This window comes from Aethalodelphis obliquidens, unplaced genomic scaffold (genome assembly GCF_003676395.1).
Source record: "Aethalodelphis obliquidens isolate GAN/ISIS:26980383/991018 unplaced genomic scaffold, ASM367639v1 scaffold30, whole genome shotgun sequence".
In the NCBI taxonomy this organism is placed as follows: domain Eukaryota; kingdom Metazoa; phylum Chordata; class Mammalia; order Artiodactyla; family Delphinidae; genus Aethalodelphis; species Aethalodelphis obliquidens.
In genome coordinates, this window is record NW_020837974.1 from 8,419,626 (window position 1) to 8,435,796 (window position 16,171).

The window sequence follows — 16,171 nt, forward strand, 5'->3', positions numbered from 1 at the left end:
ATATGTATGCATTCTTTTTAAAAAGTATTCTTTTCCATTATGGTTTATCATAAGACATTGATATAGTTCTGTGCTATACAGTAGGACCTTGTTGTTTATCCATTCTATACATAAAAGCTTCCATCTGCTAACTTCAACCTCCCACTCCATCTCTCCCCCAACCCCTCCCCCTTGGCAACCACCAGTCTGTTCTGTTTGTGATTCTGTTTGTTTCATAGATAGGTTCATTTGTGTCATATTTTAGATTCCACATATAAGTGATATCATACGGTATTTATCCTTCTCTTCACTTAGTATGATAATCTCTAGGTCCATCCATGCTGCTGCAGATGGCATTATTTTGTTCTTTTTTATGGCTGAGTAGTATTCCATTGTATATATGTACCACATCTTCTTTATCTGTTCCTCTGTGGATGGACATGTAGGTTGTTTCCACGTCTTGGCTATCGTGAATAGTGCTGCTATGAACACACGGGTGCATGTATCTTTTGAAACTATAGTTTTGTCTGGATATATCCCAGGAGAGGGATTGCTGGATCATATGGTAATTCTATTTTTAGTTTTCTGAGGAACCTCCATACTGTTTTCCACGGTGGCTGCACCAGTTTACATTCCCACCAACAGCGTAGGAGGGGGCTGCATTTTAAGCAAACCCCTTGGACGGGCCTTATGCGGTAACCGCTGGTGTATGGAGACCGGCGCCGACCTGACCACCCTAAACCAAGACCACTTGTGGAGTCATCGCACTAGGTCCTGCCTGTCAGCCCAGAGCTGGCACAGTGCCTCAAGTACAGAACCTCCAGGAGGCATTAGTCCAACAGCACCGTGCCGTTCAGAGCCATGGTCTTCATAGTAGTGAAAACCTAAACCACCTAATGATCCAACAGTGGAATACGTTTTATAGTACATTCACCCTAAGGGTCATCCAGCTATTAAACAAGCGATATGGGAAGACACGGATACACTTAAGGAATTGTGCGCGTGTGGTAGAGAATCTCCAGAGCTGGCTCCCAAAGGACCCTTGAGGCCCCTCCCACCACGGACCTGGGCTTGCCTGGTGACCCGCTTTAGCCACGAGGATCTGGCAACCGTGATGCTTGTGCCGGTTCTGAGCCTAAGCTTTAACGCCTGGCAGCTTCTGCTTTTGCACTTTTGGGAACCCCAGGCCATCAAGTAAGAAATCTGCGTGCCCTGCTGTAGGGCCTCGTGGAGCCCAGCTGTCCCACCACCCCCTCAACAGCAGCCATGCGCCGGAGTCATCGCCTCGAACGTGCCTGACTAGCCAGCCCCCCACACCTGGAGGAACAGAAACTTCCAGCGGAACCCTGTCAACCACAGAATCGTGAGACGTAATAAAATACTGGCTTAAAAGCAACTAAATTGTGTGTTGGCAGTAATTAACCAGGACAGGTTGCAAAATGGCCCAAGCAGCTTTATCTCGACTTTTGAAATATGCAAAATCAGGAGCACAAATACTATTATCGGAGATAATTTCCTGTATTTGGCTACATTTTAGTTTTTAAACGATGAACATGATCACTTATATAAGAACACAATGATGTCATACTTGATAAAATCCACTGCAGTTTAAAAAAAAAAAAAGCTGCAGATAAATGGGTCTCTGTCTACTGGGCGTAGCTCGAGCACCACCTGCCCTTTCACCGCAAGGTCATCACCTGTTGTCACAAAGTTCTCAGGTACTGAGCTCTCAGTTTCCAATTCAGAGGCCACGGCTTCTGGGGAGCAAACTGTACCCGAAGGGAATCAGGTCTCCCTTTAATTCCCCACATGTATCCTAAGCCCAGCTAATGCAACAAAGTCCCTTCTGGCCACTGATGAAGACACGAAGCCACCTCCCCTGTGTCCTCAGCCCTGTGGCTGCAGCTGGTGTTTTGGTTTGGTTGTTCCTGCCCCTGCCCAGCCCTCCTCACAATTCTGGCTTTGGCTAGTCATTGCCACTGAATATCAGGGCTCGATCAGAAGAGGACGAAGTCCAGCCAGTGGTGCTGTCTGCTCGGCCAGAAAAAACACACAGACAGAACCTGCGACAGAAGACAGTGGCCCAGCGTCGGCCACTGAGCTGCCACCCGCACAGGCGAGAGGACACCGAGGAATCAGACCCAAGCTGGCCCTTCCTTCAGCTCACACACCTGAGGGACACGATGGTGCAAAGAGCAGGGTTGGGAGAGCAGTTACTGATGAAGATTACAGGCTTGAAGCTACTGATGAGACCATGATGTTTCAGTCTACTTTTTTTTTTTTTTTTTAACCGTACGTGGGCCTCTCACTGCTGTGGCCTCTCCCGTTGCGGAGCACAGGCTCCGAAAGTGCAGGCTCAGCGGCCATGGCTCACGGGCCCAGCCGCTCCGCGGCATGTGGGATCTTCCCGGACCGGGGCACAAACCCGTGTCCCCTGCATCGGCAGGCTGACTCTCAACCACTGCGCCACCAGGGAAGCCCAAGTCTACTTTTTAAATAACACCTGATTCTAATTCGTGATGGAAGAGATGTCAGACACACACTCTGCAGTCAGCTCCAATGGGGTTCTGAAAGCACAGTATTTAATTGGAGACCTTGGAAAAGAAAATCAAAGCCTGCTTTTATTGATGCACCGACAGACTGACCCGCGATTTGGAAGGGGTAGTTCGCTAATACAATACTCATCATCAAAGCAAACTGAGAAGACCACGGTGTCTGAAGTGGCTTTACAGCGACACGATGCCTTAATAAGTTACGGAGACGGCCTGCTCGTTAACCGCCTTCTCACTTCATGTTCTTTACAAACTCCTCTCCTTTCTTGATGGAGGCTTTCAGCTCAGGAATGGCCTCGGCGATCATCTTCTCTTCGAAAGGGGAGATTTTGCCAATGCCTAGATTCTTCTCGATGCCCTTTTTCTGAAGGAGAGAGGGGAGGTGGTAAGATTTTACAAGAAAGTTTCCATGAATGGGTTTGTTACAGAAAATCCCACTTGTAACCTCATCAGCCCTGCCTCGCCTGCCTAACCGGTGGTTCCTGGGCAGCCTGCTGAGGGAGCCGCACACCCTGGGGACGGGGCAGGACGGGGCCGGACGGGTGTGAGCCGTGCCAGGAGCTCAGCTTCTGTCATTCAGCCCTGGGCTGGAAGCCGGGCTCTGGCACTCACTGTGTGTGCACCTGTCACGCACCCGCCAAGTGTGTTTCCTTATCGACCCCACAGGAGGCTGTGAGGACACATGTGGGTTGCTTGGCACACAAAGAACTCAATAATTAGTAGAACCTGAGTTATTCTCCCTGACACGGAGCGTACTTTTGGGATCTAGTTTTTTTCCCAAGTTGGTAAAGGACTGAAGAAACACTTTCATAGACACCTGAATCCAACGTAATTAAGAAGCTACACGTCGGACGTTAGGAAGACAGCAGGCTGGCGTCCAGGCTGCCTCCTCGGAGCCTCCCTGACCAGGACTATCAGCCTTGGGGGCCTCTCCTACAGGCCCCACCATGCTGCACACACCTGCGCTCAGCTGGCTCTGGAGCTATAACCACAGGTAGTTCTGGAGACCAGTGTCGGTCTCAGGGATTTTGGACACCAGGGTGTCTGTGGGAAGGGCTTCTTTCTGGGCACGAGAGGAAGGCGAGCACACATTTGCCTGATTCCAGCGGGTGCCCACGGCTAAGACGTGGAAACCTGCTCACTGAAGACTCGGTAGGAGTCAAGCAGACCAGAGAGCTGCCCCAAACCAGCCTGGCTGAAGCCAGCAAGGTGACTAGAAGGGCCCCGTCCCAGTGCATTTCAAGGAGGAAAAGCAGTGAGACGAGGAGCTGGGCCCAGGAACGCCTGAGCTGGAAGGTCTAACACGTGTGCACGCCCCGGCAGGCCCTGAGGTCAGAATGAGAAGGAACCAGCACAGCCTGGTGCGGGGAAGCCTCTTCTGTGAGGGCTGTCCGTGGGCCGCCTCGGGACACAGCGAGGGTCTCACTGGGAAACCTACCCAGGCGGCCGCTGCTGACCGGCTGCTGGAGCCGTGAGATCCCCGTCAGCCCCCACAGACTGAGGTTTCTCCCCGCCACTGCTTCTGGGATGCTTCTACCCTCAAAAGTCCAAGCACAGGCCAGGCAGTGAGATGCAGTTACTGCACAAGGAAATCTGAACCATGGAGCAAACGCACGGAGTACAGCTGCTGAGTCTCAGCTACAGAAAATGCTCCTCCTTCCGGCCAAGACCTGGCCTCTGGGACACATACCCCCAGCAGCAATGGTGTGGAGAAGTACGGACAGTCCGTTTCTTGGGACTTAACGAAGGAACATTCGACAACTCCTTCCTTTCCGTTCATCGCATCCACGAGGGAGAAGACAAACCGGGCTCCGGCATACGCCATGGATAGGGTGGCAGAGCCTAGGAGGACAAAGGCAGGTCAGCCAAGCTAGCGCTGCGACCGTAAGACCCAGACGAGCTTCCCCACCAGCTAAAACCCCATCTGCATAACCCCCAGCTTTCCAGTCTCATCAGGAATTTAGGTCAGCATCCCTTGAAGTGACAGACCCGCAGACGGCACGCAATTAGCTCTGCTGACCTCAAACACTACTCCACGCCCCCCAGCAAGCCGCGCTGCCCTCTGACCGGGGGGCTGCTTATCGAGCAGACGGACGTGAGGCTTAGAAAAGGACCCGCTCCTTGCTGGGCCCTCACGAGTCTTCGGCTCTGCCTCCAAAAGCCTGGGGCCACCTGGGCGCCTACCTGCTCCGGCCTTGGCCTTGACCACCTCCGTGCCGGCCTCCTGGATCCGCCCGATGAGGGGGGTCAGCTGGTCCTGGGGGAAGTCCACCTTGGGGGTGCACTGCAAGTGCAAGTCACAGGGCTCACGTGAGCAGGACCAGGCTCCGGTCACCTCCCAGCCCCACGCCCGGCGGGCCCCGGCATCGCTGCCACGTGGGAAACCAAGACCTTTTCCTTAAAGAAAAAGCCGACTTTGTTGGGAGGTGTAGTGAGTTCTCTACTCATTAAAAAAAAAAACAAAAAACTTTCTCTATTTTGGACTAATTTTAGACTTAGAGAAATGTTGTAAAAATAGCAGAAAGATTTTCCTCACCCGGCTTACCCTGATAACACTTTACATAACCACAGTGCAGTTATAAAGAACAGGAAATTAACTAAACCACAGACCTTACTCAAGTGTCACCGACTGTTCCACTACCGTCCCTTCTGTTCAGGGTCCTGCCCAGGACCCACCAGCACCCAGGGATCTCGCCTTTGACTGCTTCCTCAGTCCTCCCCTGGCTTTCAGGACATCTGTCAAGGGTACTGAATGCTCGCTTTGTAGGATGTCCATCAACTTAGGTTCAAAAGGTGCTTCCTCAGTATTTTCTCCTGAGGTTATGAGGTGATTTATCTTATTCTCAGTGGTGTTTACCTTGTCTCTCCTCATTTTTAAACAAAGCAGCTTTGCCTGCTCTGACCTAATCAGGAAGGCAGTGATGTTTCCACCAGCAGTTTTCACTGTGTAGGAGCTGGGCCTTTTGAACACCTTCTGACCACACTCACTCCCACAGCTGTGGACGCTTCAAAGTAACAACAGACGGTGAGATCCGTGTCAGCCTGATCCGAGGGCCCCAAAGTGAACCTCTGAACTGTGCTCGTGGTCTTGAGGCTTCCGGGCAGGGTGACACACGCACCTGAGAGACCAGGGGGATGATGGTCTTCCCAGCATGGCCGCCAATGACAGGAACGCTGACGCGAGCCGGGTCCAAACCCTGGTCACCGAAAGTGGAAAGCCTGATTAACTTTTAACAAGCACTTTGAGTGTAAAACACGTCATATGCACCTAAAGCACCAATACCAGAAAAATCCACAGAACTCGGAAACCAGGTAAGAGGCCGCCTGACTCCAGCCGTGCTCACATGTCCCACTAGGCGCCCCCTGCAGTTTCAACACATGCAGTGAGTAACTCGGTGTCTGGTGAGGTCACTCCGAGGCTTTCCCTTCACAATGTGCTGAAAACTGCCTTCGTGAAGGGTCCCAATTGGTTCCCATCAGTCCGACAGCTTCTTGGAATCAGAGGATGACAAATCCTCTTTCCCACACCTGATGTCATCCCCATGCCTTAGCTCAGACTTATGTGCCTACACTTTGTTACAGAGAACAAACACCTCGTATCAGAGCAAGACTCCAGAACACCCAGGGGTGAGAAGTCCGTCAACTCAAACAGTGATTGGAACAGAAAGAAGGAAACCAAGTTGAAAGAGGTCACAACGCCAAGGTTCATTAAGTGGGGCTTGCTGGGACGGCTGATTCATTTGTTAAACCGGAGGCAGGATGCCCCCAAGAATCTGCGAACCAGGTATTTCTTAACACAGTCAAAAAAAGAAGCTGGTGGGAGTAACGGGAGGGGGTGAGCAGTCCCAAAATGCTGCCACCTTCCCCAAATGCTGCAGCTGCTAAAGAGAGACACCGTAAGTTAGGAACCAGCCTTGCCTAGGTTGGGGAGCCCAGCCACAAGGGTGGGCAGACCCAGCAGCACCGTTAACGGACATGCACGGCAGTGTCTACAGGCCAGGGCACCACGCCGGTCACCAGGGACACAGGCACGAACAGAAAGGGCCCCTGCTTTTGAGACGCTCATTGTCCAAAATGAGACAGATACAAACAGACGCTCCAATGCGACGGGTGAAGCCAGCCACAGGGTGGCTCTGGAAGGCGCCTGAGAGAAGGCCTCCTGGGGCAGACCTAACTTCATCTGGGAAGGAGCAGGACTCCACCAAGGGAAGCGTATTCTAGGCAAAAGGAGCAGAAAGAACAAAGACCTGGGGGTTCACAGGGCAGGTTCCATCAGCAGAGCATGAAGTGCAAAGGGCAAGCGCAGTGGAAGGCGGGGGTAGAGACGGCCGAGGGGGGAGCCAGAGGCTGCGAGGTTAAGGGCAGCCTTTCACCCTCCATGCAATCCAGGAACTTTTCAGAATGCCAGGCAGCCTGAGGTAAAGGGCGCACTCCTTAACTGATGGATCCAGGGCGGAGACATGCTTCCCCACCTCACATGGCAAAGCTTCGAGGCCAAGCCTCCATGGTCTAACAGAACTCTCTGTGGAACACAGCAGCCACGTGGGGCTTTGGAGCATCTCAAGTGTGGCTGGTGCAACAGAGGACCACAGTTTCTAATTTAATTATAATTAATTCAACTAGCCACAGGTATCTACTGTTGCAGCAGGATTAGGGGCCCAGGGGAAACGCGTGCTTCCCCCTGGAGCTGGCAGCACCACGGGACCTAAGAGAACGAGCACTGCTGCTTCCAGGAACTGGGGGCGTGTGCCTCGGGAAGCTGGAACCCCCGCCTCCCGGCCTGGGTGCGTTCAGACTTGGCTTCACCGAGACCCGCTACGCAAAGCCTTTCCTGACTCAAAGCCAACCACAGTCTAAACACACGTGCACTGAAACGGTGATTCAGTTGTCTCTGGAATTAAAGTGTCTCTTTCCGCTTCACTCACAGAGCTCCCAGGCCCCGGGGCCACATCTCAGGGATCCGACCCCACTCGGAGAGCAGAGCCTGAGGAACACGCCAGAGCATGAATTGCAGCGGGGCACCGTACCGTCCACACCCTAGAAGAGAAGTGCTGGGTGCAGGGGAGGAAGAGGAAGGTCAACGGTCCTGCGTGCGCCCTTCTCACTAAGCTGTGTGCACGACAATTATTCCCGACTTGGGAGGACCCCCTCTTCCACAAGTTCACGAAAAATGGCCTGAAGCTCAGGAGGGACACTTATTTGGGCCAGAGGAAGTGGTTCTGCTAGGTCCATAACCCAACAGACTAGACAGCGAGCTGTGAAAGGTACCGAGGACTCCAGACCTGGCGCCGGTGCCACACCCACCTCGGGGCAAGCCTGGCGGCTCAGGAAGAAGCAGGCAGCCAGCAGGAGCAGAACTGAGGTAAGTCACTGCAGGCACCCAGGGAGTCAGAAAACAGACCAGGGACAAGAATTCGGACATGATTTCAGGGACTCTCCCAAGTTCTTCGTGTTTGCTGATTTTATCATCTGTCTAATGCTGAGCGGGTAAAACCTGTTAGGACCAGTTTTCAGAGCCGAGCCGATGAACACGAAGAGCACAACCCAGTCTAGCCAGTGAGAAACCCGGGGAAAGCCGAACCCTTGCTACAGCAGGGAGAAGAGCGAGCCTGGCCGGTTCCAGCCCGCAGGCGCCTGCTGTCTGCGCTCCCCGCGCGCAAGCTGCTTCCCACCAAGGAGGCGAGCTATAAAGACATTTAAACCCTCCAGTTGCATGTGGCCTGTAAGGGCCCCGGTGTCCTCCAGGCCCGTAAATGAGCCAAGAATAGCCAGAGAGGTTCCGAAAGGGAGCCTGAAAGATGCCCGAGGCAGCTCTTACCTTCAGTTCTGCAACAAAAGTGTTGGCTCGGACAATGTCCAGGGTTGTCACCCCAAATATTTTACTGGGGTTGTATACTCCGTGTTTCTTGAAAACTTCTGCTGTGATTGGGATGGTGGAGTTAACCTAGTAAATCCAAGAGAGAGGGGCACAATTTGCCTGTGCTCTGAGAGCAGAGCCTCGCGACAGGAGGAAAAATCTTCTCGTCAGACCATGAACAAGCTCTAAGCTGTCACATTAAATTGCCCTGATAAGCGACCCTCACGATGGAAGGCCCCCTACTCTAAAAGACTGCTGCTTCTCCCCGCCACGAGAAAGAAGAAACCATTCGCTGGGGGAGGCACTCTTCTCCTTGGCGGCCTCCGAGCCCAAAGTTCAAACATGCACGTGACCCTTCAACTATCAACTTAAAAATGTGATGGAGGATCCACAAGGCACCTTCTGCTCCAGCTGGGACTTAGCCCAAATGGCCATTTAAAAAAAAAAAAAGACAGCCTAGCAAGAAGCTACAAGCTACAAGCTCAGTCCCAGCTCTGTCACTCTGTGTCGTAACCCCGGCCAAGTTACCTCAACTCCTTAGAACTCAGTTTCTTAAAACGGGAGACAACTACCTCATGAGGTGGTTGTGAAGATTAAGTGACTTAATACATGGCAAGGGCTTAACACATTACCTGGTACATAGAAAGAATAAAAACAAGACAAAAACAGCGAGATTTATATTAGGCACCGGTTAATCAGCCCCCCAAGATCTTCTGACCAGTTGCCCCCGAGGAAAGGTGAGCTGGTTGGAAAGGGCAGGATCCTCTTCTCAGAGGCCACGGGCACAAGCTCTGCGTGTTTATCAGCGGCCACGTTCCTGAGTCCACGTCAGTGTCACTGCACTTCCACCCAGATCCTTCTTGTACTCGCGAGAACAGATCAACCAGCAGGGAGGAACAGAAGGGCTGCTGTCAAATGCAACCTGAGGCCCTGCTAGGGCGGGCGTGGGAGCCACAGCCAACTTCTCAGGAGGGACACAGCACCCGGAGTTTCTGAACTGAAGAACTAGCTTCCTGCAAAAAGCAGCAAACAGGGCCTGGGGGGCTGCGTACGGGACCATGTGTGAGTGTGAGGAGGGAGGGGGCGCCAGGAAGCAGGAATTGCAACCCCCAAGTAGGACACAGGAAAAGGAGTTAACAGGCTACCACAGTCACGGCTGAAGCAGCCTCAGGAATGGGCTTATTTTCCAGGTGGAAAAACCAAGATACCGAGAGGGGAAGCGATCTGCCCAAAGGCACACGGTCGATGGGAAAACCAGGTTAAAACTCACTTGGTCTATGCCAGAAGGAATCCTTAGGAAATAAATTTAAGGGCCTTTTATTAGCTCATCCACTTTATCCATTTCAGCACATGAACCTGATTATTCCCCCTCTAAGCACAGAAGCACACTTTTGCTAACTGTGGACCTTCACGCGGCATCAGCAGCCGGCACTCACCGGATTTGCAATGATGCAGATCATGGCCTCGGGGCAGTGCTGGGCACAGGCAGCAGTCAGGGTGGCCACAATCGTGGCGTTGGTGTTGAACAGGTCATCCCGGGTCATGCCTGAGAACAATCCAATTCGAGGTGTTCATAAACACAGGATGAATTTCCAAACGTGTACCACGTTGTGTGTGTTTGTTGTTATGGGAAATTCAAACATGAGTGAGACAGGGTCCCTGTTTCAAGTAAATCCATCTTGTAGGGAAAACGGCCCAGTGTGATAAGTGCCAAGATAGAGGTCTGTGAGGGTGGAGCGTGGGGAGGGGAATGAGGGGGGTTATACCCGAGGAGGATCACCAAGGATCAGTACAGCTTCCAAGGTGGAGGCAGGTGGAGGAAAGGGCCTTGCATGCAAAAAAAAAGTGCACACAGAGCACAATGAGACTGGGCGAGGGGACCCAGGGACAGGTGGAGGGCTTCATCTGTACCCCACAGGCACTGGGGAGCCTTTGGAATTTTTTCTGCAGCAGAGATCTGACCAGATCCATTTTTCATGGAAAACCACATCCTCAGCTGACTTGTGGGGAGATGCTAGGCAAGGAGTTCAACACACACCTGGTTTTCTTGGGACTCCCGCTGGAATCACCACCACGTCGCAGCCCTTCAGGCAGTCTGGCAGCTGCTCAGGTCCGAGGTAACCTGGAAGAAACACCCACGTGAGCAATTTCACCACTTCCGACTTGGAGAGGCCGGCACGTCTGTGGGGACAGAGCCCGGGTAGGACGGGCCCACCTGAGTCCAAGGCCGGCCACAGGCCTCAAGACAGGCTGGAAGGACCTCCCACGAAGGGGTTCCTCTTCTGGAGAACTACCACTGTGGGCCTGATGACACCGGCTGGCAGGACAGTCTCTTTCACTCCACTTTCCTCCAGCCTCACTGGCCCAGCCCCGATTCGGAACAGAGTAACGGTCCAGGTTCCCACAGAATCAGCCAAGTCGGCTGCTTTTCCTTGTCCAACCTAACTCGCCAGCACTTCTCAGTCCTTCTCGGCTCCCAGTAAGAGCTGCTTATTCCACGTCACGGTCATCCTAACAAAAGCTCTCTCTTGGAGTCAGATCAGAAGGCACGGTGGAGGCCAGGAGAGAAAAGCCCCGTGCTGAGAAGCAGGGACGAATATTGGCATCCATTCTGTTTACTCCTATCATCCGAGGAATAAAAGGTCCACTTTCAAAGATCTCGGGGAAATCGGCCGAAATCTGCTTTGATTTGACTTCTCCCTTATTGTGGGAGCTTTTGGAAACACAAATATACAGCCCAAAAGAAAATGAGCGAACTAATTCAGAGGGACCACGGAAGGCACACGAACAAATGATCTGACAGTCAGTCAATCTCCTGTGCTGTCTACACCAGATGAAGATACATGCAAACACCATCAAACAGTCTCACACTGACAGCAGAGACAGAAAGCAGTACAAGTTTTCTGCACAGCAACCTGATACTTTATAGTAAAAGCTTTAAAATAGTCATACCTACTCATTCTACTTTTAGGATTCTTTTTTTTTTAAGGATTCTAAGAAACAAGATGTAAAGATAAAGATGTTTACACAGCCTAGCTATTTACGGTAGAGCAAAACAGGAAACAGCCCAATGGACAACACTGTGGGTATAATAATAAATAAGTGATAAATTATAGTACACCTTTAAAAATGATTTTACCAAGAATTTGGTGACATGGAAAAATGCTGCTATAATGTGAAGGTAAGATAAGCAGGATACATATAATTATATGTAATTATGAGTGACTCCTTGGATGACACAGCTAGATGTCCCTTGGATTTTCCTAAGGTGGCCCTGCTCTGAAGAAGCTGGCAGAGGAAACCCTGGGGTGGAGGGACGGCCCAAGGTGGGGAGCGGCTGGCAGCATTTCTCACTGCCCCCACGCCCCTGCACGAGGCTGCCTCTTCCCCATCCTCATATTACTTGTTAAATTATAAAAAATTAAAAATGGGAAGGTGAGACCACCGTTGTTATTCTCAAAGACACTATTTAAATTTTTGTAGACTCAAGTCAAAAAAGGTGCAACAATATATAAAATTTAATTCTAAAATGAACATGGAAACCCCAAGTCTCTGAACACCTAGTTTCACTTAGGAATCTCACTCTAAACCTGAATCCTGGCCGACGGGGGAGGACACGTGTAAGTTCTCAGGGTCGGCGCACTCAATACCTTTTACTGTCGCTCTGGTTTCTATGTGGCTCAGATCGGCGGCCACTCCGGGCGTATGAGCAATATCGTAGAGGGTCAGGCGGCTCACCAAGGGGCTGTTCTTCAGGAGAAGTGAGAGCGGCTGCCCGATTCCTCCGGAAGCCCCCAGCACGGCTACTTTAGCATTGTTCTAGAAAGAGGCACAGAGAGAGGACTGTGAAGATGGAATCAGCATTAAAAGGATTCACATGGTAATAAACTGCAGAGTACTGTACTGGGTCTTTCTTATTGCAGCAGTACCAAATGAAGATGCAATCGTATTCCTACCATTCCAAAGGCCCCCTTTCCTTCTGAAGTTCAGAGGTTTGCCTCAGGAAAATGGGGGAGAACTCATGTCTCTAGATGCTGTGACAGTCAGGGGCATACTCCTGTACCCTCTGAAAGGGGAGCAAACTTCACTCAATCGCCACCTGGACTGGTAACAGAAGGCTTTCCTTCAATGTGCAGTTTTATTATTTTTTAAATAAATTTATTTATTTTGGGCTGAATTGGGTCTTTGTTGCTGCGCACGGGGCTTTCTCTAGTTGCCGTGAGCGGGGGCTACTCTTCGTTGCGGTGTGCGGGCTTCTCATTGCGGTGGCTTCTCTTGCTGCAGAGCACGGGCTCTAGGCACGCAAGCTTCAGTAGTTGTGGCTCGTGGGCTCAGCAGTTGTGGCGCACGGGCTCTAGAATGCAGGCTCAGTAGCTGTGGTGCACAGGCTTAGTCGCTCCGCAGCATGTGGGACCTTCCTGAACCAGGGCTCGAACCCGTGTCCCCTGCATTGGCAGGCGGATTCTTAACCACTGTGAGTGAGGCTGTTTCTAACCTAAACTCACAAATGAGAAGGGGAGCCTATCCCGGGCAAGCAGGCAGGGAGCTGCCAGGGAAGAAGACAAACCGAGAGAAGAGCAGCCACAAGAACGCAAAGCATGGCGTGTGGTCCTCTAGGGCAGCCGTGTACTCTGGGTCTTTACATTATCACTGCACACTGTGTTCCACAGCAACGGATGCTAGTAATAACAGGCTTCCGTTATCAAAAACAAAAATCAAACCAAACAAACCAAAACTCAAGCCGAAACCAAAACAACCACACAGTGTCATCTGCTCGAGGAAACTGAAACTCTAAAAAGCATATATTACATCTAAGATTGGAATTCAGGTTTCATTTGTTTTTAAGTTGGTGCTTTAAAGGTGGACCCTTGACTTCATAGAAAACTAGCTGGACCAACCCAGAACCTGAGGTCTGGCAATCTCACCCGTCTCCAGACCTTCAATTATCACTCCCACATCCTGTCCCGAATCCTAGGGACTCCCAAATTCCAACTCCACATTCCCAGTTCTGTTAGGCATACCCACTGGTCCCACAAACCCAACTGTGTAAATAAATTTGTCCTTACTACCTCTCCCATCCCTGTTCCCAAATGGCATCTGTGTTCACCCAAATTCAAAACTTTAGAGCTATCTTCTGCTTCTTCCCTTACTGGAGACACCCAGTTAGGACACGAAAGGACTTGGCATCTCAAACATCTTCCCAATCTGCCCCCCGATTTCCATCCTGATTCCATTATCTAACTTAGGTCCTCAGCTCCACCTCTAAACCACCCTTCCAAAAATTCAAAGTTTTAATCATTTCCTTGGGTAAAAAATCTTCTCAAGTTCCTCATGCCCAGATTACTCAGCCTGGCTCCCAAGGCTGACGAGGGCTCCAACGTGGGGAGCATAAGACAGTTCCCTTGGTGTGCAGGATGTCAATGTCAAGGCTGTGTCTTTATTTTCATCAATCAGGTGAAGAATTAAACTCTACCAAGAAACAGACTGACCTGGTGCTCTCAATTAGGGTCCTTAAGTGAATCAGTCCCACGTGACACAGGAGATGACCCCAACACAGGGAGAGGGAAGAGGGGACTGCTCTCAGTGTGACGAGGTGATGTTATTGTTTGTATATTATAAGGTTTCATCAACTTAGTTAATATTTATAAAAACATAACTTGTAAGTGGTGCTATCTTTACAGTGAGATGAGAATCTTTGGTACTGCAGGTTAGCTCATGATCTCTTTGTAAACAAGCTGTTTCCAAACTCCATATCTTTTTCCACGTTGAGGAGTGGTTGTCAACAGCACACTGTTTAGCAACGGGGCTTTGAAAATGGATGTATAGTAACACTTCCTTCACTTGTAAGTTTTCTTTTTTTAATCTGTTATGGTTTTTAAATTTCTGTGTTTTGTGTCATACATATTAGTACATTAGTACATACGGAAAGACATAAATACACTGAGGTTGAAGTCTCCCTAGGCCAATGTACCATCTGGCTCAAGCTCATCTTTCTGACTTATACACTTATATACTTCAACAACTCCACCTTTATGTCCAATAGGCATTTTAAACTCAACACATCCAAATCTGAGCTCCTGATACCCACCCCCCTACAATCACTCTCTTCTAGCAGTATTTCCCACCTCAGCAAATCTCAACTCCAAAACCCAAAGCCTTGGTTTTCTCCATGTTCCTCTTTCTCTCCACACACCTCATGAAATCGTTATCAGCAAATCCCACTGTCTTACCTGCAGTTAATCTCCCTTCCCCCACTCCTCAGCATCAATCTTCATCACCTCCACCTGTCCTACGTTTGTTTACTCACTGTTGGCTTAAGTGCCACTTCTCACTCATCCTGGTATCACCTGCAGCACCCAGCACAGTTCTGGGCAACACGGATACTCAAATGTACTCATTCGTATATTTATTTTTCGAATGAACTGAATGCACAGGAAACTGATCTGAAGAACAAAAGCTAAGTAAGAAATGTGGAACCTCATTTAATAATCACCTCCCTTTTAGGGTGTGGCACTTCAAGAGGCAATGTGGGCATCTCCTGGATTCTAACTTTGGTTGTATTAGAATCACTTGGGGAACTTGGTAAAAAAACACGGAGGCCCAGGTCCTACCCTCCTTCGATGAGCCTCGGCCTCTGATCTTTACCAGCTTTCAGGTGATTCCGACAACAGAGTTTGAGAATCGCTGCCCTAGAAGAAGACGGCTAAAAATAGCTTAGGCTTAAGTAGTCTCAGGCCAAGCCGCGCAGTTAACAACACCCGGGGGCAGGCCCAGTCCGCCCACCGCAGGAAGGAGCCTTCAAAAGGTCCTCAAGCGGAAGCAGAGTCTTCAGGTTCTTAGAGCAAAGCCTTGATGATCCAAGAAAGTCACTGACAGTGGTCAGGAGAGCTGAATTTTAATCCTCTGGCCAAAACACTGTGTAACCTTGGACCAATGCTCTGCCCTCGGTATCTCTGCCTGCCTGCACTATGGAGTTAAAAATTACAGTGTAGGGGCTTCCCTGGTGGCGCAGTGGTTGAGAGTCCGCCTGCCGATGCAGGGGATGCGGGTTCGTGCCCCGGTCCGGGAAGACCCCACATGCCGCGGAGCGGCTGGGCCCGTGAGCCATGGCCGCTGAGCCTGCGCGTCCGGAGCCTTTGCTCCGCAACGGGAGACGCCACAACAGTGAAAGGCCCGCGTACCGCAAACAAACAAATTACACAGTGCTTGTACGGACGCTGCAAGAACGAGGTTAGTCTCTCAAAATACTATGGAAAATAAGTTACTTTCGGCCCTAGAGCCCTGGCTTCTCCACCTTGAAGGAGCACAGGTCAAGAGTAGACCCTCTGGGGGGCTCGGGGGCGAACTGGGAGACTCGGAGAAGCGCCCAGGTCCTGAATCCAGCTGGACTACTTCCCCACCCCCGACTCCTGGGCTTTCTCCCCCGCACCTCCTGCCCGGTATCAGGGCCGGCCCAGGACGCCACAGCCGAGGACCAGCACCGGGTGGCCCTGCGGTCCAGGCTGGCCCGGGGGTCAAGGCTGCTCGCGAGCCAGGAGCACACGTGGCCTAGGTCGGGGAGCCTCCACCTGCAGGCAGCCCCTCGCAGGACCTACCTGGGCCGAGGTGCTGAAGCTGCGGCGGAGAGCGGCGCTGGCAGGCCGGGCGAGGGCGGAGAGCATGGCTGAGACGGGCGGGGTGCGGACTGGTCGGCGAAGGAGCTGGCAGTAGGATAGTGACTCCAACGACCTCCACGCTGCACCGAGCCTCCCGGCTCTGCTCCACCTAGCCTCGCGAGAGTGGC

At 51.4% G+C, this 16,171-nt stretch overlaps 2 protein-coding genes across 2 annotated transcripts in view; one reads left to right on the forward strand and one right to left on the reverse strand.

Annotated features, from left to right (window-relative positions):
• Positions 1-2,577: 2,577 nt before the first annotated feature.
• MDH2 (malate dehydrogenase 2) lies at positions 2,578-16,147 on the reverse strand. The gene is made up of 9 exons (XM_027126112.1): positions 15,984-16,147; positions 12,039-12,207; positions 10,427-10,510; positions 9,825-9,934; positions 8,350-8,475; positions 5,651-5,728; positions 4,716-4,815; positions 4,222-4,373; positions 2,578-2,895 (listed from the first exon to the last, which is right to left on the reverse strand). The coding sequence occupies exons 1-9, from the start codon at positions 16,047-16,049 to the stop codon at positions 2,764-2,766; spliced, it is 1,017 nt and encodes a 338-aa protein (XP_026981913.1). The 5' UTR covers positions 16,050-16,147; the 3' UTR covers positions 2,578-2,763.
• STYXL1 (serine/threonine/tyrosine interacting like 1) overlaps positions 15,520-16,171 on the forward strand; it is a 67,666-nt gene continuing 67,014 nt past the window's right edge. The window contains exon 1 of the mRNA XM_027126117.1: positions 15,520-15,618. The gene's annotated coding sequence lies outside the window, so the exon portion shown is untranslated. The remainder of the gene's footprint in view (positions 15,619-16,171) is intronic.